The following is a 26,672-nucleotide window of genomic DNA, read 5'->3' as shown; positions in this document are numbered from 1 at the left end:
CCAGCATGACTAGATGCTGAGGTGCACAGAACGCTGTTACCTTCCTACCGAGGTGGTACCTATTTATCTACTTGCAATTTCTTGTTTTCAAACTGACCAGAGACGGGAGCTCACTCCGTCATGCGGCATTCGGGTCTCGAACTGCTGAACTACTGACCTTTCGATCTGCAATTCAGTGACTTAAGCATTTGAGCCACTTAAGGCAGTATAATTGCGGAAACTGTTCCAGAGTTAATAGAACGGGTAAGCAAATCCAGAGGCCTGACATAGTTGCGAAGCTGGTCTGATATCCAAGTCATAGCTGCAATGAAATATATTTGTTTTATCTGCACAGCTGGTATGATTGGATGGATCTCACTTGGAAGTGGATATTACGCTACCCCGGCTTTGCTGTCTTGGGCTGCAGGCAGACAGGGAGTTTGGCCCAATATAGTTGCTGTTCCCTTATGGATTAAATGGGCTTGTTCACACAGCCTTATCTGGCTCCTGTGTGGAGTAAAGGGCCAGCAGAAAAAGTCCAGTGCTTATGGATGTCCGCACATGCATCTGAATGCATGGGAGTGCACACAAAAATGGATGGGAAGTCTGAACTGTCCGATCCATTTCAGGTGAGTTTTTCCCCCCTACTTGCAATGTGTGCATAAGCGCATACACCAGGACAACTTTTAAAAAACCACAACCTGGACCACGCTGTGTGGATGATTCACTGTAACACTGTGAACTATCAGCCACGGGCCCTGCATGCCGTAAAGGCACCTCAGAGCACAGTGTCTGACGGAGATGTTCCATTCCCGAACGAAATGGAGAGATTAACGGCGCGACCATAACATGCCAACCTTCCAATCTGACCATGGCCTTAGTGTTTCAAAGGGATTTGCGATGTGTCAATGCAGGAAATCGCCAGACACAGAAGCAGGATTGCTTTTTCGCTATGCAGCAAACAACTCAGGTAGTGAAGGGGATTTCACAGTTGTGGATTGAGAAGCAAAATTTTGAACTAAACTAACTCTCTGATCTTGCTTGTGGAGTTTTCACAGAGAGGCATGTGTGAGGCACTGAAGTTTCTGAGAAGGCCACAGTCTGGTTCCACTGAGTCTGGAATGTCCTTGGCTGGCAAGTAGTTGCAGAAAAGGAAGGTGGTGGTGCACACAGTGGGGAGCTAAGCAGGGTTCGATGTTAGGAACGCGGCAAAGCACACAAATTGTAGGCCATTGGAGGTGTAGTAAAGCCAACTGCAGGGGTCAGGACCAGATCTTCTTTGGACGTCCCAGGGGCTGGCTGGAAGGTGAATCTCTGCAAGAGACTCACAAAGAAGAGGAAGAGCTCCATTTTGGCTAGGGTCTCACCAGCACACACTCGCCGACCTGTGACAATGTGGAAGGGACAGGGAAGCCCTGTTAATTGAGGTTATTTGTAATTTTTTTTAACATTTTCCCCACGGAATGATGCCAAAGCAATTGGCCATAAAGCACTCAAAAGTAACTGGGAAGAAAGACTGAGGTATACTGAAACACAGTGATGAAAGATATTGAAGAATAACATTAATCTTGAAAGAATAAGTGATAAATGGCCAGTGGGGACGATGTTCTTCCAAGTCAATGGACTTGGGCACCTGATCTATTAATTAAACCCACAGTGATCAATCTCAAAGGAGTTACCTGCAGAGAAAGGCAAGAAGGCATCCCTCTTGACAAACTTTCCTTTGGCATCAAGGAAGTGCTCTGGATAGAACTGAAATGGCTTTTCCCACTGAGATTCATCGTACAGCACTGAGTACAGTAATGGAAGGATATATGTTCCCTGAGAAGTCAAAGCAATGAGTAATTGAAGAAAATAAAGATGGTCAACATGCCGTTCGATATATTGAATTATACTGAGCCACCCCCTCCTTCTTTCCACCTGCTCCATGGGGAAGCTACCCCCCACTGACACTGCCCTGACTCGGGATGTGTCTGGGGATGACACGGTGGCTTGCTGTGGTGCCACACCCCTCAACAGTTGTGGACTGGGAGGCAAAAAGAGCCCTGGGAAAAGGCCCTGCCCACCCTCCACCCCAAAGGAAGGGACAGGGAAGAAGCAAGCTTTGCTTGGGTGTGCCTAATGGGTGGACCAGCTCTGGGGTTAGAACTCTCCCATTGAAATGAATGGGGATTTCAAATAGCTTATTTGACTGACTCTGAATGTAACCAATGGAGTTTTGTAGCTGTTAACAGCATACAGGGATCAGGCACACCTGCTTTTGCCAATAGGTGGTGTGGCAATTAACTCCCTTTCCCCCCTTTTATAGTTAATGAGCATGCTCAGTGCTTGTAGTCTTTCTTAAAGGAGGCTGGGTATTCCCAGCAGCGAGCAGTTCAGCCTGGCCCAGAAAGAGGCAACATCTTGGGGAGAGGCCTATATAGACTTTGCTGTGTTAAGGCCTGCCTTGAATTATTGCAGGTAAATGCTGTTAACCAATGTAATTATTAGAGACTTTTTCAAACAAAGGTGAAGTTACATCTTGGGAAGTTATTAAATGTTGGTTTGGGACTATTAAGATACTTAATAGTGACTTCTGGTATGGCACGATGACGGGCGGGAGCTCGGGCTTGAGCTCCGAGCCACTTTTGTTCTTTTTTGAGCCCCCCAGTGTTGGGGGAGTTTGACCTGCGCTCCCGGAGAGAGTGCAGAAGCAGGGGGCTTGTTTGCTGCCCCCCCATAATTCGGCAATGCGGGGGGGGGGTGACCAGAATCGCCCTGAAGCGAGAACGAGAGAAGGTGAAGAACATGGCTGCCATGTTCTTCTGAGACGCGGCCACCCGGTCTGTTTTTAAAGTTTTGGGGGTTGTTTTGGTTTTTTTGGAAGATACATCGTATTGACAAGGTGATAGGTTTAAGTTGAAGGACTACCCCGGATGGATATTGCCCCTTTCGTGAAAGAAGCGGCCGTAATAAATTCGCTTGGGGAACTGCCTAGAGAACTGTGAGTGACGAGTTTAATGGGGTAAGAGGTAACTATTTGTGGAGCATATCATTACCCTTTAAGAACTACGCTATAACTGAATCTGCTTGGGAGTGTGAGAGAAACGGTTTGTGAAATGGAGGTCATAGAAGTGAATGGAACAATGGAAGGGGAAATAACAGTTGGTGAATTTTCGTGGGAAGAATTTCAAAATAATCTTGGCGGAGGAAATCAAGCAGGCATTTAAATCGGTTTGTGAGACTGTTCTGAGAAACACCGTAAAAGAAATATTGGAGGAGAAAGGGAATAAAGAAATAGTACAAGGAACGCAAGGACAAGAGGAAGTACTGGAGAGAGAACAGGGGAGAGAATTACAGGTTACTCAGCCTTTGTTTACAGAGGAAGAAATACAGGAGGCAGCTAACATTAAGAATGTTTTGAAGGAACAAAGAAAAATCAAGTCACGAGCAAAAAAAAAAAATAACTTTGCCAGACCCGATATGGAAAAGAAGGAAGAAGGTCATCAGAGGGAAGAAATTAAAGAAAGAAGTAAAGAAATCCAGGGCTTTTAGGCAACTAATTACTGGGGAATATGGAGGAGACAATTTGGAAATGGAAACGCAGGCGTATAAGGACAGACGGCATTGGGAGAAGAACATGGGAAATCAAGACAGAAAGGAATTGGATTATCATGAGGATTGTGTTTGTAAAACAACAAACTGTTCTTTTTTTGTTATATAGGTCTCTCTCCTTTTCTATATATTGTTACTGAGAAACCTAGAGGAGATTGTAGAGTATTGGTAATATTATTCTGATAACTGTGCCATGAATTAACCGGAGATGGAACTTGGTAATGGTGCTGGGAACTTTAGGGTTGTAATGAATTTTGGTGGCATGATTGTTTATTTTGAAAGTTTGCTTGGATAATCTATATGCAATTGGAAATGAACTTCATTGCTGGTAATGGAAGTAACAATTATCAGGATTAAATGAAATGTTTTATGTAACCTATTTTTGGTGAGGGAATTCTGCGTTTTTACTTTTTAGTCTAGTAAAGAGGGTTGTAATAATTTGTGTTTTGGAGGTATGATTGGAGAGTATAAAAACTGTGTATTTGAAACTGTGTTTTGATAATTTAGAATGTGAAATTATTGTTTAAGATTAATGGATAATGTAATTGTAACTGGAAATGAATTTTATTGCTGGTAATGGAAATAATAATTATCAGAATTAAATGAAATATCTTTAGCTATATAACTCAGTGTTGGTGAAGGAATTTTGCTTTGTTATTGTTGCCTTTTAGTGTAGTAAAGAAGGTTGCAATAAATTAAGTGCTGGAGTTATGATTGGAGAGCATAAAAATCCGTGTATTCGAAATTTTGCTTTGACAATTTAGAATGTAAAGTTATTGCTTATGACTAATTGGTTGTTCATATCGGTAGGCATGTATGGTTGAAATGACAAGTAATAATTTTGTTGTTGTTGGGGAATTTAAGGGGGTAATGTTAAAAAAGTGTTGGAGAACAGTATTATAACGGAACTGTGTCAATTTGGTCTTGAACATAATGTCATAAAATTGGAATTTATTGGTGGCATTAGTAACCCTTTAAGATTAATGGATGTGATGCTTGACAGATATGATCCTCTTATAGGCTTCCACGATTAGAGGTTTTTAAAGAGTTATGCGATCAGTGTGATTACTCCATGTGTGTTATAATAACTAGAAGGAATGAGTATAAGTGATTAATATAAAAACAGCAGATGAATTTACAAAAAGGTGTTTTGATGCTTAGATAGGAGAATGGAGCAATGGAAAGTTGACAGGATAATTTGAATAAAGTAAGCAGTGAGAATTATGAGTGCTTTTACATGATATGGCTAAAATTAGAGAGAATTTAGAACTGGATTCTGCACATTGAATTTCTGTATTTTTTTCCTGTTTTTTGTCAATGTGATGTATCGAGAAAAAGTATGTTTGTTGTAATTTGTGTGTATGTATGTCTATAAAGCATAAAAACCCAATAAATATATATTTTTAAAAAAGATACTTAATAGTAATTTCATATGATTGTGAAAATATGTAATTTTATAGTTATTGATCTATTTAAACATCTTCCTTAGTATTCTGTTTGTTAATGCAATGAGCAGTTCAGCCTGGCCCAGAAAGAGGCAACATCTTGGGGAGAGGCCTATATAGACTTTGCTGTGTTAAGGCCCGCCTTGAATTATTGCAGGTAAGTCCTGAACTGAGAAGAGCTGCAGCCTCCCAAGTACAGCCTGGAAACCTCATATGCTGTTCCAGTATCTGTGAGCTTACAACATATGGACCTACAATATATGTATTATCTATGTGCTTAGTATTTTTTTTCTGTTCTGTGCATCCTTGTGGATGCTGAAGATATCTGTACTCAGTAATATCCTGAAGATTCATTGCTATGAAGTAATAGCAACCAACCAGAAGTGAATGAGGATTTATATGAAAACCTCCATGCTTTGTTTATAAAAGGTAAAGGTAAAGGTTCCCTTGCTCGAAAGCCAGTCGAATCCGACTCTAGGGTTGCGGTGCTCATCTCCGTTTCAAAGCCGAAGAGCCAGCGCTATCCGAAGACGTTTCCGTGGTCATGTGGCCAGCATGACTAAACACCAAGGTGCATGGAATGCTGTTACCTTCCCACCGAAGTGGTCCCTATTTATCTACTTGCAATTTCTTGCTTTCGAACTGCTAGGTTGGCAGGAGCTGGAACTAGAGATGGGAGCTCACTCCATCATGCGGCACCCGGGTCTTGAACTGTTGAACTACTGACCTTCCACAGCCTGCAGTTCAGCGTCTTAACCACTTGAGCCACCGCAGCTCCTGTGCTTTGTTTATATAAAGAGTTTATTTTAAATGTTAAAGTGCATTGTTTGTATTGCCTCTTTTATGTCTGTGTTTAAGTACATGTGTAGTAACAGCAGTTACATATTCTTAATAACCATAGGTGGGAGTTCCGCTGTCAAAACCGACTGAACCTGCCCACTCTCCCTGCAGATATTAGGATATTAGTGGGTTACATGACGCTCCCCGGCATTGGAAAAATGTCCTCTTTGTAAAGTGTAGTAGGGAATGAAGGAACAGATATGAAATGGCGTAAGTGTGTAAAAGTTTATGTAGTTAGGGAGCACCGATCACCTTTGGAATGAAATATCCTTTCAGAGTGACGTCCGCGGTGGTGGCATGTGGCAGATTCATAGGGACAATATTAGCAAATCTCTGGATTTCATGGATTACGGCGTCTGTATACGGCAGTTTCGATCGGTGTTCAATCTGAGGCTGGGCAGACCCAATCACCTTTGTAATTTCTTCTTGGATTTTATCTGAGAAAATAAATAAACGTCTTAATTCATACTATGGTATTACCTGTTCCTATGTATGGCTGGGAAAGTTGGACACTGAAGAAAGCTGATAGGAAGGAAGTTGATTCACTTGAGGTGTGATGTAGGAGGAGCATTTTAGGGGTACCATGGACTGCCAAAAAGACACATAAGATCAAATCAAGTCTGAATTCTCTAGAAACTAAAATAAGTAAACTGAGACTCTTGTACTTTGGAGACTGAAGAAAGCAAACAGAAAGAAAGTTGATTCATTTGAAGTGTGATCTAGGAGGAGAGTTTTAGGGATACCGTGGACTGCCAAAAAGACACTTAAGTGTGTTCTAGGTCAAATCTGTGACAAGCCAGTTTGGTGTAGCGGTTAGGAGCGGGGACTCTAATCTAGGACAACTGGGTTTGATTCCCCACTCCTCCAAATGCAGCTGCTGGTGTGCCCTCGGGCCAGTCACAAGTTCTCTCAGAGCTGTTCTCTCAAAAGCAGGTCTGGAGAGAGTTCTCTCAGCCCCACCCACCTCACAGGTTGTCTGCTTTGGGGAGGGGAAGGGAAAGGGATTATAAACCACTCTGAGACTCCTTCGTGTAGTAAAGGGAAGTTTATAAATCTAATATCTTCTTCTCTTCCTCTTCCTTTTCTTCTTCTTCTTCCTCTTCTTCTTCTTCTTCAAGTCTGAATTCTCTCTAGAAGCTAAAATAAGGAAACTGGGGCTCTCATACTTTGGTCACATCATGAGAAGACAAGACTCCCTGGAAAAGCCAATAATGGTCCCGGTCACACGGGCAGGAAACTGCGGGGGAGAAGCGTGGCTGTTTGCCCTGGGGCAAACTACTGCGCAGTTACGCGATCAGACCTCCTGTGGAGGTCCTGTGGAGGTACCGCGGAGATTCCATGGCAAGGGAGAGGTGCCGATCACAGGACAAGCCGGCGCGCAACGAAGAAGTGTGCGCCGTGGCAAACTGTTTTTGTTTTGTGTGTACATGACAAATGCGCATGCTCCATTGGGTGCGCGTGCGCATCCACAAAGACTTGGACAAAAAACCCCACCTTATTTGCAAGGGGACATGGGCGGGCACCGGATGCCACCGGAAACGCGATCAGACGCCCGCCCTTGCCCCGCAGTTTCCGTAAACTAGTACCTCCGAGGTACTAGTTTTTTGCCACGCAGTTTCGGCTGGAAGCCTCGGTTGAGCCACGGGAGTGCTACGCTTCCCAGATGTGCTGGTGACTCCGCCTGTTTTCCGTCTCACTTGTGTGGCTTCTGTTCCGTGTGACCGCAGCCAATGCTTGGAAAAGTTAAAGGCAGCAGGCAAAGAGGAAGAGGAGATGGACTGCAAGACCTGAGTAAGACTGTCAATGATAGGGCATTTTGGAGATCATGAAATCTTAGGGTTATGAGAAACCAGAAAAAAAAAACTTGATAGTACATAACACACCTAACAAAATAAACTTCATGATTTCAAACTTAGTCCCTTAATGAGGATGAAACTGAAGGGTGTTGTGAGACAGTCTAGGTTCCCCCTCTCCCTAAGTGTGGGGATTCCAACCTGGCTCTCCCAGATCCGGGTCTGATACTCCAACCACTGCACCAAACTTATAGGATTAATCAATTCTGAAAACATTATTACATGTATAAAAACAGTGCAGAGAGGGTTGTCCGTCCTTTAGCAATGCACTCTTTATTTCCACTGAGCAGCACCACAGCATAGAAAGTAAATTCAGTGAGGGAGGTGTGGAAACCCCAGAGGGTGAAAACATGAAGAGTTCAAGCAGAATAATGGAAACTACCCAATGGAAAGGACTTACTCTGTATTTCTGGGTACTTCATCATCAGCAACAGGCCCCAACGCAAGGTAGTCGAAGTGGTCTCCATGCCGGCAGCAAATAGGTTTGACACAACCCCAATTAGGTTTTCATTATGGAAAAATCCATTGCTCTGGTTCTTGTTCTTCTCCTAGGAGATAAGAGGAAAGAAATTAGTTAAACTAAAAAGTTCAGCATGAGTAAAATAAATACACGCGTGCATATCAAAATTGGACTCTATTTTGTCTGTATGGACAGATTAGATCCAGATTATGTAGTCAAATTTATGTTTCTCTGCTTATGATCATTATCAAGCAACTAAAGAGTGCCTCAAGAATTTTAAGACATCGATGGAGACAGAACGGGCTGAGGGACCCCTTTCTTAGGGGCTCTTTAAACCACTTTGGCTTCTGAAGGGAAACAGATTTTTCCAGAGGTTTCACACACACTATCCAACTATACAATAACAACATGCAGACATGCAAACAAGGCACAGACGCGACCAGTGAGGAAGGCTAGTAAGAGTTGATTCGATCTTAACCTTCTGACAGAGGACAATGGGTGATTCTGCACCCATCTGTTACCTCAAAGTTTTCCCACAGCCACATCGGGAAGTTAATCTCCCTCTACACTGCATCTTGCTTTCACTTTCTTTGTTCATCAGGTTTTATGGTACCTTCTGCATAGATTTATGGCCGTTCAGGGGAGACTTTGCAGTCAGTACGGTGTTGCCCTGGGGTATCTGAATGTGGTTTTGAGTGGCACCTTTTTCTTCCTCTGCTTCCAATTCCAAGGGAACAATAAGCAGACAACTTGACACGGCTTCATTGATCTCTGTCAGTTCCCCCACCCCTATTTCCCTCTCTGTATTTATTACACCACCATGAACTACTTGGCTCAGGCAGCTAATGACCGCTGAGGCAAGTACTGACATAGGAAGATCTGCATAGCAATGCAGGAGGGAGAATTGAAAACAAAATAGATGGCCAGCTGACACTAGCCAATGCAGAAGCCAGGAGAGGCAATGCAATGAAAACAGATATTCCAGGGCAAGGGGGAACCAGGTCGAGTGCTGATAAAAAGTGGAGGGAATGCCAGATGCAGAATGGACCAATGACACAGAAAGACATAAATCTCCCTTGAGAAGAAATTCCAAAGTTTTAGTACCACAAACCATCAGGCCCTTGCATTAGTATTCCAATAGTTACAGTTCTGTCTAGAGGACCAGGACTAGAATGTAGTACTGGGGAACTACTGCTTGCTAGGGGTTCTCACAAGCTTATATCATGAGGAATTTCAGACAGGCGATATATTCCGGAAGAGGAACGGTTCCCAAACGGTTTCTGGTCTGTCATTTCAGGCAGAACCATTTGAGAACCGGTTCCCTTCCGGAATATATTTGTCATTTCATACACAATCGCTTCTTTCCCATTTAGGAAATGGGGCTGAAGTGATTTACCTGTCAACCGCTTCCAAGTACTCCTCAGTTTCCTCTCCCGGTTCCGATGCGCTTTTCCCCCGCCGTTTTTCGCCCGTGCGGGCGATCTCCGGCCTTTTTTTTTATGTTCGCATAACGGAATAGCAGTATATCAATCCCATTGGAATGCATGGAGTGTTTTGTTATACTGCTATAGCGTATAGCGCTCTAAAGCGAATGTTAAAAAAAAAGCCGGAGATCGTTCGCACGGGAGAAAAACGGCAAGTTAAAAGCGGGAAAAAGTGGTGCAGTCTGAAATGGCAAACCGCTTCAGATCCAGCTCTTTACCGGAAGGGGAAAGCCATGTGTGAAATGGCAGCCCTATACCGGTTCACTTCAAAACGGATCATTGAAACCAGGTGAAACTGGGTAATGTGAAATTCCCCATTGTCTTTTATGATGTTCAATATCTGCGTGAAACCATTGAGTGGGGATGTCCAAGAATCTGTCATCGTTATGTTGACAACAGGCTAATTCTTCTTTCCAGATTGCTTGAGGACCAATAACTGAACATTAGTTCCAATAAACCTGAGTAGCTGTTGGATGACAATACTGCTAACTGAGGATTCAGCTTCTTCTAGATGTGGGTTCCACTCCATCTAAAGCCACAGTTTTAGGAAGAGGTCAGTTGTAATTAAAGGAGATCTCTAGGGTACACCTGGAGGTTGGCAACTCTCACAGGGAAGGAAGAAATTAAATAACTCAAAGGATGGAGAGATATGGAGGAAAAAGCAGGGAGAAAAGACACATGATGGAGAAGAGCAAAGAGTCTTTCCTCTCCAGACTCCAAATTGCTGAGCGGTCGGGTTAGAACGGATAAAAGGAAGTACTTCTTCACCCAAAGAGTGATTAACACGTGGAATTCATTGCCACAGGAAGTGGTGGCAGCTACAAGCATGGACGGCTTCAAAAGGGAATTAGATAGGCATATGGAGCAGAGGTCCATCAGTGGCTATTCGCCACAAGGTATAGATAGGGGCTCTGGGGCAAGTGATGCTCTGTCATCTTGGTGCTTGGGGGGGGGTCAACAGTGGGAGGGCTTCTAATGTCCTGGCCCCACTGGTGGACCTCCTGATGGCACCTGGTATTTCTGGCCACTGTGTGACACAGAGTGTTGGACTGGATGGGCCTTTGGCCTGATCCAACATTGACGTCTCTTATGTTCTTAAACACCCACTAGATGAGTCAAGTCTGAAGAATTCGCTTTCTTGCCCACATATAATGTGCATCTCTACCAAGACAGGTCCAATAACACGTTGTTTCAATAACAATAAGGATTGCTGAAGGTTAGGGAATCCCAGCTGGTTTGATAAGCTGTTTGTTTCTTCGACTTATCTCCTTACTGAGCATTCACACACAGATTTATTTTTAAAATTTACATTTAAAACGTTCAATTGGGATAATCATTACATTTTAAAAACTCAGTTACCTCTTGCTGCCGGATTAGAAATGTGTCGATAAAGCTCCTCTGGTCGTTCACATCCAGTTCTTTGAGGTGTTCAATGAAGGTGGCCTGTATGAAGGCGTGCAGTTCGTCCCTGTTCTTAAGGACAGTCCTGCGACCACTAGAGAGAAAACCCAGAGCGGGAAACATGTTGTACAGCTGAAAGAATAACACACGAGAAAGGAAAATATTATTTTTTTTAAAAAAAACAACATCACCCAAGGCCTAATGGTGCATCTTAGGCTGACCTCGAAGCACTTTTAATTACAATATCTTTGCTCCTCCTGCTCAGAGAATTGACCCAGAAGCTTGGATTGCCAGGTCTTCTCCTTTAGAAAAGATCCTGACCCAACCACCACTTGGTAGGGGGGCACCCTGCCTGACGTCAGATGGTCGGCGGCAACGGCGGCGAATGAGAACTCAGCTCGGCTCGGAGATCGGAGGTGGCGTGGCGAGATGGCGGCGGCGAAAACAGCAGCAGCAGCAAGCTACAGCGATCGCCATGGCGACATGGCGACCCCTGGTGGCCAGGAGAGAGGAAAACATCCAGACGGCTGCTGAGACGGGGCACGTTGATAACGTCAGATGCTGCCTCAGCGGAGTCAGAAGGACGTGGCTGGGACCAGCAGAAGACGCGAGTCGTGCACCCCATAGGAAGAACTATCCGGAACGAACAGAATGCCAAAGCCAAGTGAAGCGCCGAGTGCCGAAGCTGAGAAACATCCCAACCACAACCACAAGGGTGCTGATAGGTAACCCCTACCCCATATAACTCTGTGGCCCTAGTTAGGGAAACTCGTGTGATTAGCACCAATTGTAAGCCGCTCTGAGACCCTCTGTGAAAAAGAGGATTCGAGCGGGATATAAAGTTGAAGGTTAAATAAATAAATAAAAAAGTAAATAAAAAATTGCCGTCCTGTCCATTGTGCAATGAGCGTTATTTCTGGGGTGAACTGGCAGTGACATCGCTCTGCTCTATAATTCAGCAGAAATTCTATGGTAAAACCATAGAGTTTGTGTTGAATCAATGATTTGGGGTGAGTTTGGCCTGGAAAGAGGGTTGCCAAGTCGTTTATACTCACCGGCGGGGGACTGTCCCTGGGCTCCGGGAGTCGCTGCGGGACGTGTGTGTGCGTGCGCGAAGCGCGTGCCACCTGCACGTCACAGGAAGTGACACACAACGTAGAGCACGTTGGGGTCATGGCCCCGATCGGCAGAGGGAAAACCATAGAGTTTTCCCTCTGCCGATCGGGGCCACGCCCCCAACGTGCTCTACGTGGTTGCGTCACCTCTGGTGACGCAGCCACGCTGTGCTTCGGGGGGTGGGGTTCCCCCGGGGCACGATTCCGCGGCGGTGGAAATCGGGCCTCCAAAGCGGGGGTTTACCCGCCCACCACTTGGCAGCCCTACCTGGAAATGATGTCACACCATCAATGAGACGGTGCCCACCCTCATGTTCTAGTCCCTAGCCTGAGACCCCATGGGGCCTGTCAATTAAAGAGGCTGCCATGAATCCCATATCCAACCTCTGACATCTGTGCACAAGTGGAATACTTCTGGGAGGCCTGTGCCATGTAGTTTTTCCTTAATATTTCTGAATCAGCTCAGCAACACCACGAATTCTGCACTAGCCACCAGACCATTTTCTTTTCTTTTTGGCTAGTGAGCCGTCAAATTCAAGGCAGACCCGTGTAGCCCTGCCTGCACTGTATGTAGCAAAATTCCAGAAAAATTGTTTAACCCATTTTAAAGGATTAGATTACCGTGACCGAGGGACTTCCGGCAAGCCGGATATTTTCATTGACCAAGTTCAGTAGTCTTACGAAAGTGGGATCTTCGTATTCGTATCGCTGCCAAGTAATATGGACACTATAATATTGGCGGCGGCGGCGTTCATGATTACAGTGGTCTCAAATGGTTTTCCTATAGAAGAAGAGGAAGAAGAGGAAGAAGAGGAAGAAGAGGAAGAAGAGGAAGAAGAGGGAGAAGGAGAGGGAGAGGGAGAGGAGGAGGAGGAAGAAGAGGAAGAAGAAGAAGAGGAAGAGGAAGAGGAGGAAGAGGAAGAAGAGGAAGAAGAGGAAGAGGAAGAAGAGGAAGAAGAAAGCATTTACTTTGGGAAGAGCCTCACTAGGAAGAGCCCCAGGAGGGCGAGGTAAAAATCTGAATAAATAAATAATGATAAGACGACAATAACTCTTGCCAAGAATGGAAGAGGTGTTCTTTGGTACATGGCAAGTTCTGCCTCAGCTGGTTCTTATTTTTCTCCTGACACACCTTCATAGCTTTGACATTAACTTGGATTTTCAGGCCTCCCGTGTTTTGGGCAAGCTTTTGATTCATTAACCTACTGCCTGGCATGTCTGTCAATTTAAATACCAATTTAAATACTCATTATGAACCCTCCTTTTAAGCTCTTCATCTAAATTTTTGACAACTGAAACATGGCTCAGAGTGAACTAGGGGAAAGAATGCCATTGTCAGAGTGCCAGTATGGTGTAGGGGTTGGGAGCGTGGACCAGGTTTGATTCCCCACTCCTTCACATGCAGCTGCTGGAGTGACGTTGGGTCAGTTCCAAGTTGTTTCAGAGCTGTTCACTCAGGAGCAGTTCTCTCAGAGCTCACAGGGTGTCTGTTGTGGGGAGGGGAAGGGAAAGGAGATTGTAAGCCACTCTGAGACTCCTTCTGGTAGTGAAGGGTGGGGTATAAATCCAATCTCCTCCTCCTCCTCCTGTTCTAGACAATCGGTCCTTTGCACAGCCAGATGGAGAGGTGGTTTTTGTCACAGGGCCATCCAGTTTGCATGCTGCTGAGTCTAATTATCTGATTGAAAGAGGATGAACCAGCTATCCTGGGACTGAACAAAGCTTTGAGATTTCTGCATCTATCTGAAAAGGGGGGAGTAACACAAGGGATTCACACTGCTGATGCTATGGACTATGTGGAACTATGTTGGTCCTGTTCATGCTACGGGTTTTGGGCCGGGAGCGGGACGGATCGGGGGCGGAGCAAACGGGCGCGATCCCACGGCAACATCTGGGAAGCATTGCCTGCCCGTCCCCGATCTGTCCTTTCCGCCCAAAAACCCGAACTACAAAGAACCACCTACCTGGGTGGTTCTTCTGCTTGAAGCGCTGCAAGCCGGGCCGTCGGATTGCCGGCGCGTATTTGTGCCGGCTCATCCCCGGCTCCTAGCCGAACTGCGCATGCTCCGACATGCGCAGTTCGGCAGGCTCCCCGTCTGAACTGTGTTTTCTCTCCGGCATCTGATCGTGCCGGGGAGAAAAGGTGCCGCGGCCCAGGGGATCGTGGGATCCCGCCGCGGTGTCTCAACTTTGGCACGGCTTTTAAAAGCCGCGCTTTGAGCGACTTATCCCCTGCTGTGTGGGGCAGCCGTGTGGTCTGAAGCAGCAGAACGAAGTTAGAATCCAGTGGCAGCTTTAAGACCGACAAAGTTTTATTCAAAGTAGAAGCTTTTGTGCGCTTACACATGAAACCTTATGCCTTGACAACAAGAAAGACAACTTTGTTGGTCTTAAAAGTACCATTGGACTTGAACTTTGTTATGTTATAGTTGGGTTTTTTTAACTAAGAAATTCTAAAAGGGACCAGAATGCTATAAGAACTCCCGCTGGACGATTGCATGCTATAAACAAAAGGCTGCGGTCACACGCACTAAATAATCCACCTTCAATGCACTTTCCAACTGGATTTTTACTGTGACCGATTTCACACAAGAGCTGCGCCACGGTCGCGCCTCCCTTTGCCCTGCTTCTGTTGGTCAATTTCCCACTCGAAGCCGCATAGCCGCATTTTGACCCGTGGTTTCACCCGATTTTCCCCGCGGTTTGCCCCATTCCCCCCGCTGTTTCGCCTGATTTTTTCCATGGTTTTGTGATCCTCAGGATCACAAAACCGCGGTGAAATACAGGTGAAGCTGCAGGTCAAAATGCAGCCGCGCGGCTTCGAGTGGGAAATTTACCAATAGAAGCGGGGCAAAGGGAGGTGCGACCGCGGCGCAGCTCTTGTGTGAAATCTGTCCGCGTGAACTGGCAAAATCCACTTTAAAAATGCACTGAAATTGGATTGAAAGTGGATTATTTAGTGTGTGCAACCACAGCCAAAATTACACCGGTATATATTATACTAGCAGTAAAGCCCATTGTGAAAGCAATACAACGAGATCTAGAAAGAGGCTCTGGGGCAGTGCTCTGGCTTTGGGCAAACAGTGTCAATTTGCTGTGGTGACCTCAGCAGGGTATAATGACAGAGTCCAGTGTTTTCTCCAGAGGAACTGATCTCTGCTACCTGAAGAGCAGTTGTAATTGTGAGTGATCTGTAGCCCTCACCTGGAGATTGGCAGCAATTGTTACCCAGGACAAAGTGGCTGGTTTGGAGGGTGTAGTCTATGGCATTCTACCTGTCTGAGGTCCCACCCCTCTGCAAACCCCACCCTCTCCAGGCTCCACCCCTCAAATCCCCAGGAATTTGTCAGCATGTAGTTGGCAACCCCATCTCCTTCCCAACTAACCATCAACCTACCATTATCTGCCCCTTTGACTTCAGCTGACTTTCGCCCTCCCTTCTGCAGAGCAATTATAATTTTGAGTGGTCTCCAGCCCTCACCTGGAGATTGGCAACAATGGTTCCCTATGTGGGACTGACTGGTTTGGAGGGTGGAGTCTATGGCAGTGTACCTGTCTGAGGTCCCACCCCTCCTCAAACCTCACCCTCTTCAGGCTCCATCCCTCAAGTCTCCAGGAATTTCCCATCTGGAGTTGGCAACCCTATCAGGACTGGCCCCAATGTGTTTTCTCCCAAAGGCCAAAGTAGGTGACAGGACCAAGCTTAGTTGCCTACCAACAGGCACTGAGGGGAATGTAGGGTTGCCAGCTCTAAGGAGGGAAATACCTGGAGGTTTGGGGGGTGGATTCTGTAGAGGGCCGGCCGACGGAGGCCTCGGCCTTCTGTCGCCCGCCTTGCCCCCCCAATCTCGGCCCGGGCGACTGCGTCCCCCGCCAGCGGCCGCCCGACTCCAGACCCCCCCGCGGCCACTCCAGCTCAATTTGGCCACTGCATAAATTAGTTGGCTCTGGAGCCATCCTTCCTGAGCCAAGACAAAACTGTGTGAGCCAAAGGCTAAAAAACTGTCAGCTAGCTCACACTAACTCAGCTTAGAGGGAACACTGCTGGAGACTGGCAACAGCTTGTCTGGAGTGTGGGCAGTATGGCATTGTATCTGTCTGAGGTCCCCCTCTTCCTCCTCCTCCTCAGACCCCACCCTCAACAGGCTTCATCCCTAAAATATCCTGGAAGTTTCCAACCTGGAGTTGGCAACCCTATGTCCTTTCCTGGCAACCATCAGCCAACCTTAATCTGCCTGTCCGTCTTAAGTTTTACACACACACCCCCACAGCCTCTGCCTAGGGAAAGGGCAGCTGACATCATTCTCCTCTCCCCTATGAGGTATATTATGCAACTGAAAATTCCAACTGCCTTGCCGGGGGTTAGGGGTGAGTTTGAGGTGTGGAATGGAGTGAAGTCCAATCAGCTTCCACATGCAAATGACCTTGGAACGCTGGGCGGGACTGCACAAAGCAGCCAGTCAACCCAGCCAGTGTCTTCTGAGTGGCAGTTCTTCCGGCCTAACACTAAAGGGGCCAAATTTAGAACGTTGCGAAATAGAACGTTGCTATTCAATTATTATAAGGGAGAGATACTTTCTAACATGAATTATACTGGGCATATACATGCAGCTGTCTTTTATTGAAATGTCCCTTTGGTCCCTCAAGATCAGGATTCAGACTTTGAGCAGCTCTCCAGGGTCTCAGGCAGAGGTCTTTCACATCACCTATTGCCTAGTTCTTTTAACTGGAGATGCCCAAGATTGAACCCGGACCTTCTGCATGCAAAGCAGTGGCTTTTCCACTGAGCCATAGCCCCTCTACACTAAAGGCTTAAACAAGTTAATATGAATTGTGTCTGCCCAGGGAATTCTGGGAATGATAGCTTTAGAAGTCAATATGTAACAAACAATTGTCAACATGCAAGTAGCTCGTTACAAAAATCAATATAAAGTTCGAGTCCGGTGGCACCTTTAAGACTGACAAAGTTTTATTCATGGTATAAGCTTTCATGTGCAGGCACCCTTCTTAGGAGACAAGTGTGCATGCTCACGAAAGCTTACACCTTGAATAAAACTTTGTTGGCCTTAAAGGTGCCAGTGGACTCGAACTTTGTCTTGCTGCTTCAGACCAACATGGCTACCCCACCTGGATCTATAACAAGAAATCAGTTTCTGCTATGGCTTGCAGATACGCTGGCAGAAGGCGACACCAACCCACCTTTGTAAGATTCAAATTTCTGTATTAGGAAGTGGCATTCTTCAACAATCCTATCCTCTATGGTCCTCTTGCCCATTCCGTAGTCACGCAACGTGGTTAACGTAAACCGACGCATCACTTTCCAGTTCTCACCGTGAGAAAAAATAACTCCTGAAAGGAACAAATAATAACACCTGAACAGAAGCAAAGGGCTGGTTTCAGGAGCTGGCAAAACCCTTATGGTTACATTCACAAAACCCAGGAGGGACATAGAAGGCGGTCCTGCAAGGGGGAGGGAACCCAGCATAGAATCATAGAGTTGGAAGGGACCGCCAGGGTCACCTAGTCCAACCCTCTGCACAATGCAGGAGATTCACAAATACCTCCATCCGCACACACACCCAGTGGCCCCTGTTCCACACCCAGAAGGTGACCAAAAAACCCCTCCAGGATCTCCAGCCAAACTTGCCCGGAGAAATAATTGCTTCCTGACCCCAAAACAGGCCTGTAGCTGTGGGGCCCACGGGGCCCAGCCCCCTAGCAGTTTTTATGGGGGCCCTTCCTAAGCCTTGGCTCCCCTACCCCAACTCCCCCTGATTGCGGGTCAGCCTGTTGACAGGGAGGACAAGGGCAGTGATTCCAGAGGCTGCCCCTGGTGCTGTGCCGCGGGAAGAGGCACTGGGGCTCCTAGGGGAGAGAGGGAGCTGGACCCGGACGCTCCACAGGGAAGGCCTGCCCTTGCGGGAGGGGAGGGGGGAGAGGCAGGGAAGCTGCGGCCGCTGCAGCCCTTGCCCTGGAGCCTTTGATTGGATTAGCAGGCGGGGGCTCCCAAGGCCCCCTCCCTAAAAAGTCCTTCGCTACGGGGCTGCCCCAAAGTGGTGATTCAACATTCCCCAGGGTGTGTAAGAAGACGTGGATTGCATCTCTATGTGATCTGTTTACGGATGTACATGGTGTACTCCTTTGAGTGAAGGAAGGGCTACAGAATGGGGTGGATCCAACCCTCCTCCAAGGAGCCTTCCTCCAGCCTCAGGAGGCTTTGTCCAACTCAGGTGGCCGTTGCTCCAGAGGAAGAGACACTTCAGTTGGAGGAAAGTTCCTTAGGAGAAAAGCCTCAAACTTTGTTCAGTGGAGTGGGAGGACAGGGGTAGGATCCACCTCAATACAGCAGAAAGGATGGGCAGGCTTTCCCCTACTCCGACAGGCTGCGATCACATACACTCAATAGTCCACTTTCAGTCCACCTCACAACAGGATTTATATTGTGTGAACTGGCAAAATCCAGTCTGAAAGGGCACTGAAAGTGGATTGAAACTGGATTATTTTGTGTGCGTGATCGCAGCCTTAGCTTCGTTTGTACCATTTCATTCTCCCCCCCCCCCTTTGGCAACTCCCGGAATAAGGCTGTGGTCACACACACCAAATAGTCCACTTTCAATGTACTTTCCAACTGGATTTTGCCAATTAGCCCAGTAAAATCCAGTCAGAAACAATGTTCCCTCTAAGCGGTGGAGTCTTGTGAGCAAAAATTCTACTTTGTGAGCTACTGGCATTAAAGTTGTGAGCGAGCGACTTGGCTGCTGCATAAATTAGTTTGCTCTGGAGCCGTCCCTTCCTGAGCCAAGACAAAAATGTGTGAGCCGGAGACTAAAAAACTGTGAGCTAGGTCACACTAACTCAGCTTAGAGGGAACACTGGACTCCGAAAGTGTACTAAAAATGGATTGGAAGTGGATTATTCCGTGTGTGTGACCGCAGCCTAAAATTAAGGGTCGAGGATCGAGAGTTTTCCCTCTATAGCTAGAGAAAAAGGGCAGGATGAAGATTTGCCGCTCTTTGCTGTGTTCTAGGTTCCATGTGGGAGAGAGCCTGGGGTCTTCATGTGATCAAGAGTCACATTGCCAGCTCAATCCATTGCGTTGCCGGAGGACTCTCACCTCTGCCACCACTTCTACCTTGCCTTCTCCACTCCGAAGCCACTGCTCTTCCTCCTTCCGTTACAAGAGCCAGCTATGGTGTGGTGGTTAAGAGCAGTGGACTCTAATCTGAAGAACCGAGTTTGATTCCCCCACTGCTCCTTCACATGCATCCAGCTGGGCGACCTTGGGTCAGTCACAAGTTCTTTCAGAGCTGTTCTCTCAAGGGCAGTCCTCAAAAGAGCTCTCTCAGCCCCACCTACCTCACAGGGTGTCTGTTGTGGGGAGAGGAAGGGAAAGGAGATTGTTGTAGGAGCAATGTTGTCCGCTCTTGCGAGGCAGGCCCGGGAGTGTTAACATTGTTCCTGCATTGGGATCCCTGGTATCCTAGCTTGAAATTGGGAACCCACTAATTGCACAAGGCAGAAAACATCTGCTGAGTTCATCGTGAGAAGCTACCTTGGCAGAGAGACAAGAGATAAGAAGATGTAAGGTTTCGAGATCAACACATTCCATGCCATGAACGTATGCCTGTAAAATTCCCTTACGCAGGGAGGAATAAAGGAGGGGATGGAGGAATTATTTTGAATAAATATCTCTGCTCAGCCTGGCGAGAGTTCAGAGTTTCCAGCAACCGTGTGTCTTGTCTTTTTGTGAACCCTGCGACACCACAGATTGTAGTGTGATCTGAGCTTCCTTTGGGGAAGTGAAGAGTGGGGGTTTAAAACAACCCTTCTCCTCCTCCTCCTTTTCTTTCTCCTCCAACCAGGAGGTGGAACAGCTATTCTTCCTTGCCCTCTCAGCCATGCTTATAAACAGCACATGCACTACAGAGCTTTCTGAACTCTCCTGGCATTCTTTTTTCTCTACAGGCAACCAGAAATAATGGCTGAACTCGTACAAATGGCTGGGAAGCCCTAGGGGTAAGGTTGCCAGGTCTGTCAGAAATGCCGGTGAGGGGATGGGGGATGTTCCAGGAGTGGGAAGTGATGTCACGTGACATGCCTACATCACTCGGAAATAGGGTTACCAAGTACCTACCTTCAAATTGGCGGGGGACACATGGTTCTCGGCCGGAACATCCCTCGGTGTAATGCACCCCTACCGCACCATGGCGTCGCCCAGATGTGACGCCAGCATGCTGGGCACGTAGCTGGGCAATGGTACCATCGAGTTTCCAGCTCCTCAATATGGTAGCTGGGCAATGGTACCATCGAGTTTCCAGCTCCGTCGCCAGAGCGTCGCCCAGCTACGTGCTCAGCGTGCTGGCGTCACGTCTGGGCGACAGCATGGTGCAGCGCATTTGTTTTCCACGCGGGAATTCTCCTGACAAGAAGTATGTGTCCCTCGCCGATTCGAGGTAGGTACTCGGTAAGCCTACCCGAAAGTGATGTAGACACATTGGTGAGGTCACGGGCAACACTCTGGTTCTGGGGCAAAACTCTATGGTAAAATCAGCCTCAGCTTGCAGGGGAGGGTGGGACAGAAATCTCATAAAATAAATAAATAATAAATAAATAAAATTAAGAGGCTTAGGAGAGGGACGCAGCAAAGTGGCTCCTGGCCGGATTATTTATTTATTTATTTAATTTCTTTGTGGCTGGATTATTTATTTATTTAATTAATTTCTTTGTACCCATGGCAGCTTACATTGTTATCCTCCATCCCATTTTATCCTCACAGCAAACCTGTGAGGTAAGGAAGGCTGAGAGAGTGTGACTGAACCCAAAGTCACCCAGAGAGTTCCCATGGGACAAGTGCAGATTTGTACCACTATCCCACACCGGCAGAAGAGTGGGGAAGAAGCTTGATGTAGAGGAGGTGGGGGGGTCATAACTAGGATTGCTGACTCCCCATTGGGAAATACGTGGAGATTTGGGGGATGGAGCCTTGGGGTGGTGGGTTTGGGGGAAGGGAAGAACCTCAGCAGGGTGTTAATTCCATAGAGTCCACCATCCATACCAGCCATTTTCTCCAGGGGAACACACTGGGGAATTTCACATTACCCAGTTTCACCCAGTTTCAAGCCGGTAATGATTAGTTTTGAAGTGAACCAGTATAGGGCTGCCATTTCACACATGGCTTTCCCCTTCTGGTAAAGAGCTGGATCTGAAGCGGTTTGCCATTTCAGACTGCACCGCTTTTTCCCGCTTTTCCCCGCCGTTTTTTGCCCGTGCGGGCGATCTCCGGCTTTTTTAAAAAAACGTTTGCTTTAGAGCGCTATAGCAGTATAACAAAACATTCCATGCACTCCAATGGGATTGATATAATGGTATGCTGTTATAGTGCTATAGCGCTATAGCGCTATAATGCTATAAAGCAAACGTTAAAAAAAAGCTGGAGATTGCCCGCGCAAGCGAAAAACGGCGGGAAAAAGTACATCGGAACTGGGAAAGGAAACTGAGGAGTACTTTGAAGCAGTTGACAGGTAAAACGCTTCAGCCCCGTTTCCTAAACGGGACAAAAGTGATTGTGTATGAAATGACAAATATATTCTGGAAGGGAACTGGTTCTCAAATGGTTCTGTCTGAAATGACAGACCAGAAACCGGTTGGGAACCGTTCCTCTTCCGGAATATATCGCCTGTCTGAAATTCCTCTCTGGTACTGCAGAGTCGACAAGCAGCCGTTCGGAAAATGACTGAGCCAAGCCAGAAGACATTTACACCGTGCAGTGACAGCGTGTGCAATTAAATGAATATATGTTGTCTTCCCTATCCCCCATGAACATTGTTAGTCCCCTGTCTAAAATGTGTAACTGTACATCGCTTTGAGCCCACTAGGGAAAGCGATTAATAAATTGAAATTATTATTATTATTATTATTATTGTTAGGACAAGGTGGGAGATCTCCTGCGAAAGCAACGTCAGGCTTGAGTTTTATGATACAAGAAAACACCGTTTTAAAATAACAAATAAATAATCCTGCAAAATTAAAAAAAACCTTGATTTAGGCTACTCCTTTAACAGTTATTTCATCGGCAGAAATCAACAGGGGGATGTTTTCCATGTAGATAAAGGTTGTCTCTTTCTAATGCCTGCAGATCTATACATGAGGGTGGAAAAATCAGGAAACTACTCTCGGGTCCTGGTCACATGGAGAATTTGCCACGCGAGAGGCACGACTGCCAGGCGGATTAAACAGACGCGATCGTACGGAAACATCTGGGAAGTGTTGCCTGCCTGTCTCCAGCCCATGGCGTACCGTTGAAGACCCAGAGTTAGAAAGTGCCTCTCAAAAGCTACTATCAAACGGTTTGCCACGGGCAGCAGATGGACTGCCTAAGTCTGATCGCCCCAGCGCGCTCCTCTCGCGTTGAAGCACGCTGGGAACACGTGCCGTCGAAAACAACCCCGGTTCGCTGCCGCCGAGTCTGATAACGACAGCGCAAATAGCCATGCCTCCCCCCCGCGTTATCTGGCCTATGAGACCGGGACCTCAGTCTGTAGATTAAGCCAGCCTAGTTTTTTAAAAAATGTACTTACCGTGGCCTTCTGCAAGTTTTTCAAAGATTGGGACCCTGGGCCTCTCCGCAAAGGCCTCTGCTTGGTTCACCAAAGCCTCCTTTACAGTCTCATAACCCGTAAGAATGACCATTTTCTGAAATCCCAGTTGTAAGCGGAAGACAGGACCATACCGCTTGGATAACTGACATGTAATTTTACAAAGTGGGGGGAAAAAACAGTTCAGGTCTTTAGGACAGTGGCCAGCTTACTGAAAAACACCAGTGTAAGTACCCATTTATAAACAAAATGCCTGCTTGAATAGAGATATTTAAAACTGGCACCTGCCATTTGACCGAAGTAGGGCTGCCAAGCCGCGGCGAGGGATCCATGCGTCTTCACAGGAGTCCTGCCGTGGGGGGACAACGATACACATTGCACCGCCGTCGCCATAGCGTCACATCCTGGCGACGGCGGTGCAACACGTATCGCTGTCCCCCCGCGGCAGGGCTCCTGTGAAGATGCACGGATCCCCCGCCACGGCTTGGCAGCCCTACGAAAGAGTGCCCGGCAGTTGTGATAGAGAGATGTTTCCATAACGGTGCACAGAGAAGAGCCTGCCTCTTGTTGCCCGGCCCAGCAAAGTGACATTTATGTCAGATCCAGCCCTCGTAAGAAATGAGTTTGACCCCCCTGAGCTGCACAATCATAACTCGCTGGCAGGGGTCTGTGGGCCCTGGGCGTTCTTTCCCAATCCTTGTTCTCCCTCTCTTTGGACCGTTTAAGAACATAAACAAGAGCAAGGATCAGATCAAAGTTCAATCCAGAAGCCTGTTCTTCCGCCAGCCCCTCTGCCCTTTCCTCTTCGCACTCATCAAGGAGCAGTAAGCAGACAAACACAGCCATCGCAACACTAATAAGAAATCAGAGCAAAACAGCTATGTCTTCTACGTGTTTGATTTCATATGTTGATGTCTCCACTTGGGAAGGGGTAGCTTGAGTTCTCTCTGGCTCACAGGATGATCAGAGTAACACACAAATCCGCAAGTGGCATGGAAAGAGCAAAAAAAAAAATGCTTACCTGGGACAAGGTTCTGTAAGGCCTCTTCAGATCCAAGAGGTGAAGATTTCCAATGAGTGGCCATGGCCTTGGTCCCGGGGGAAGATCCTGGCCACTAGTCTTCCAGAAACTGCCCATTTTCAAAAAGAATACTATTGTAAGGACAAATAGGAACAGCAAGGAAACAGGACCCATTAAATCCATGCTCTGAGTAACCGTCTAAAGTGATTTGGACCAAAGTGGTAGCACTCAATTTGGTCTGGGGCAGTCTCCGTTAGCCAAAAGAAGCAGTATAAATATTTGTCCTTCCTACTGTGAAAACTCTAGTGAATCAATGAGAACTATCCTGTTGGGCAATAGAAGCTGCCCTCCCCCGTTCTTTTCTGTAACTATTTAAACCATACCTGATTATTTAATCTTTCTAGCTCCATAAGAGAACACTTTGCTGAACAGGTTTTAACTCTTGGCACTCCTTTCTGAAGGTTAGTTCTGCCAGTTCAGGGAGTGGCTTTGCTTAATCCTCTTTGAAAACTCTTCATTTGAACCAAATGCACCTGCAGAACATCGGGTTAATTGACAAGCCCCTTTGATTGGCCAGATCATCTCCTTTGCAACAGGTCTGGTGGTTAGGTGACATCGTTTGCTCTACACCTGATTGGCTAATTAGAATTAGAGCAACACCAGCCCTGGGCCATAAAGAAAAGGTTTTCATTGTAGCTTGTTATGTAAAGCCATTAGGCTATGTGTCAGTGTGTGAAAGGTTACTAGCTAGGAGAGCTGTGGTAAAGCCGTTGCTAAAAGGTACTGTGTTGACCATTGCATCAGGCCTGGTTGCTGTCTTGTTTGGTGGGTCTTGCTGACTGGAAACCTTGTCTTGGACTTTGAAGCTTGGAACCTTGAAGACCTCAGTCTGCTGTTGAGTAATATCTGAAACCTTGAGTCATGAAAACTTTTATTGATTGAACTCTGATATTTACACACTTCAATTGAAGTGTAATAGAACTCCATATTCTTGTCCACTGTTCCTCTGTGAAGGACCACAAACAATCCTGTTGCCAAGATTTTTAATATATATATATAAAGATTTTCCTTGCATTTTCTAAACTAGACATCTACAGGATCAGGGGAAGGGAACAACCTAAAACTACAAGTAACAAGAGATCATTGGTACATATTATAAAATAGTCGATATTCCCTTAATAGCAAAGTAGTAATACACGAGAGTTATTACAATAAAATTGCAACCAGGGCTAAATCCTTTTCAGTGGCGGCCCCTACCTGGTGGAACGGGCTCCTGGAGGAGATCAGGGCCCTGCGGGACCTTGGGCAGTTCCGCAGGGCCTGCACAAGCTCTTCCGCCAGGCGTTCACATAGGGGCTGCCGCTGCCACCACCACCAACGATGGTCAATACCATCTGACCGTGGGATTGCCCTGGGAAGCTCAGCCATACACGATGTGATATTAACAACATGGTATTGGTATGAGTGATCAACTGGACAGTGGTACCCAAATGGGGCTGACTGAAGATAACCACTCAAGACCATCTCGACCAGAAGATAACTATGCAAGACCATCTGTCTAATGAAGCACTTTATTGTTATTTATTGTTATTGCTATTATTACAATTGTGATTTTACTGTTTTAGTGGGTTTTATGCTGGGCTTGTGCCCCCTGTAAGCCGCCCTGAGCCCGCTTGCGGGGAGGGCGGGGTAAAAATGTCCTAAATAAATTAATTAATAAATGAGCATTCATAATCAAAATTGACTGAAGTGTATGCATTTTAGCTGAAAGTTATTAAATAATAATAAGTATCAGACATTCAGAGTTACATTATTATACTTATTTTCTTCCTCTACGTTTCTTTCCAAGCTCCCTATTATTTTTAGGAGGCTTAGGGGCCGCAGTCCCTAATTCTGCTTCAAAGTGTGAGGATTCATCCGTTAGAAGTTCTTTGAGCTGTCTCCATTTTTGTCTTCTTCTTTTTCTGCGTCTTTATCATCCTCCAATTTCTCAGGTCCATCTTTCGCTTGTTGTTGTTGGTCAATAATTTTTTTTTGCTTTTAGAACAGAGTCACTCTTTTCTCTTTTCCCGTTGAAGTTGAAAATAAGACCTTCTGGTATTGTCCATCTGTAAGGGGTGTTATGCTTTTGCAAGAACAATGCCAAGTCTTTGTATTGTCTTCTTTTTCTGATCTCAAATGGAATGTCTTTTAAGATTTTGACTTGTTCTCTTTGGATTTTGAAAACATTTCCACTTGTTGCTTTCAGAATTAAGTCTCTTGTTGACCTTTTTGAGAATTTGAAGTTCCTTGTGCAATGTGTCAAATTTCTCATTAAGCATGTTCATCTTGGGTGACTTCAATGTCCATGCCGATGACACGACCTCCAGCCGGGCTGCGGACCTGGTTTCGTCCATGGTGTCACTGAGGCTCTCCCAATTTGTATCGACCCCCATGCACCAGGCCGAGCACACGCTTGATCTGATCTTTGCTGCGGGGATTACAGTGCTCCCACTTGCAAGGGCAGTACCATGGTCGGACCACTACTCCCTGAAGGCCCATCTGAATGTCCCACCCCGACCCTGTTTAGGTGGCGAGCAGATTTTAGCTCGCCTGCGGAGCCAAATGGACCCTGAAAGGCTTCAGATGGCTCTGCGGGTTCCGATGCCCCTGGCGGCTCATTAGATGAGCTTGTGGGGGACTGGTATGACCGGCTCTCCACCGCCATCAATGAGATCACTCCGCGGCGCCCTCTGTGCCCTTGCACTAGGCTGGCCTCCTGGTATACCCAGGGGTTGCGGCTTATGAAGCAGGAACTAAGACAGCTAGAGAGACAGTGGCGGCATGCCCGCAATGAAGCATCAAGAACATCCTATAGGACGTTTATGAGATCCTATGAGATGACT

At 46.5% G+C, this 26,672-nt stretch overlaps 1 protein-coding gene across 1 annotated transcript; it reads right to left on the bottom strand.

The window, feature by feature from the left end:
• Positions 1-965: 965 nt before the first annotated feature.
• Positions 966-23,910, bottom strand: LOC107110457 (cytochrome P450 2K4-like). Its single transcript, XM_015411243.1, is given in 10 exon segments — positions 966-1,364; positions 1,659-1,800; positions 6,111-6,295; positions 8,112-8,259; positions 11,015-11,188; positions 12,793-12,884; positions 12,887-12,952; positions 17,371-17,520; positions 22,749-22,911; positions 23,788-23,910. Coding segments are annotated over 10 exon segments (1,425 nt in total). The 5' UTR covers positions 23,905-23,910; the 3' UTR covers positions 966-1,176.
• Positions 23,911-26,672: the final 2,762 nt, after the last annotated feature.

This window comes from Gekko japonicus, unplaced genomic scaffold, assembly GCF_001447785.1.
Source record: "Gekko japonicus isolate JY-2015 unplaced genomic scaffold, Gekko_japonicus_V1.1 scaffold1595, whole genome shotgun sequence".
In the NCBI taxonomy this organism is placed as follows: Eukaryota; Metazoa; Chordata; class Lepidosauria; order Squamata; family Gekkonidae; genus Gekko; species Gekko japonicus.
This window is presented reverse-complemented; position numbering and strand designations above follow the sequence as displayed.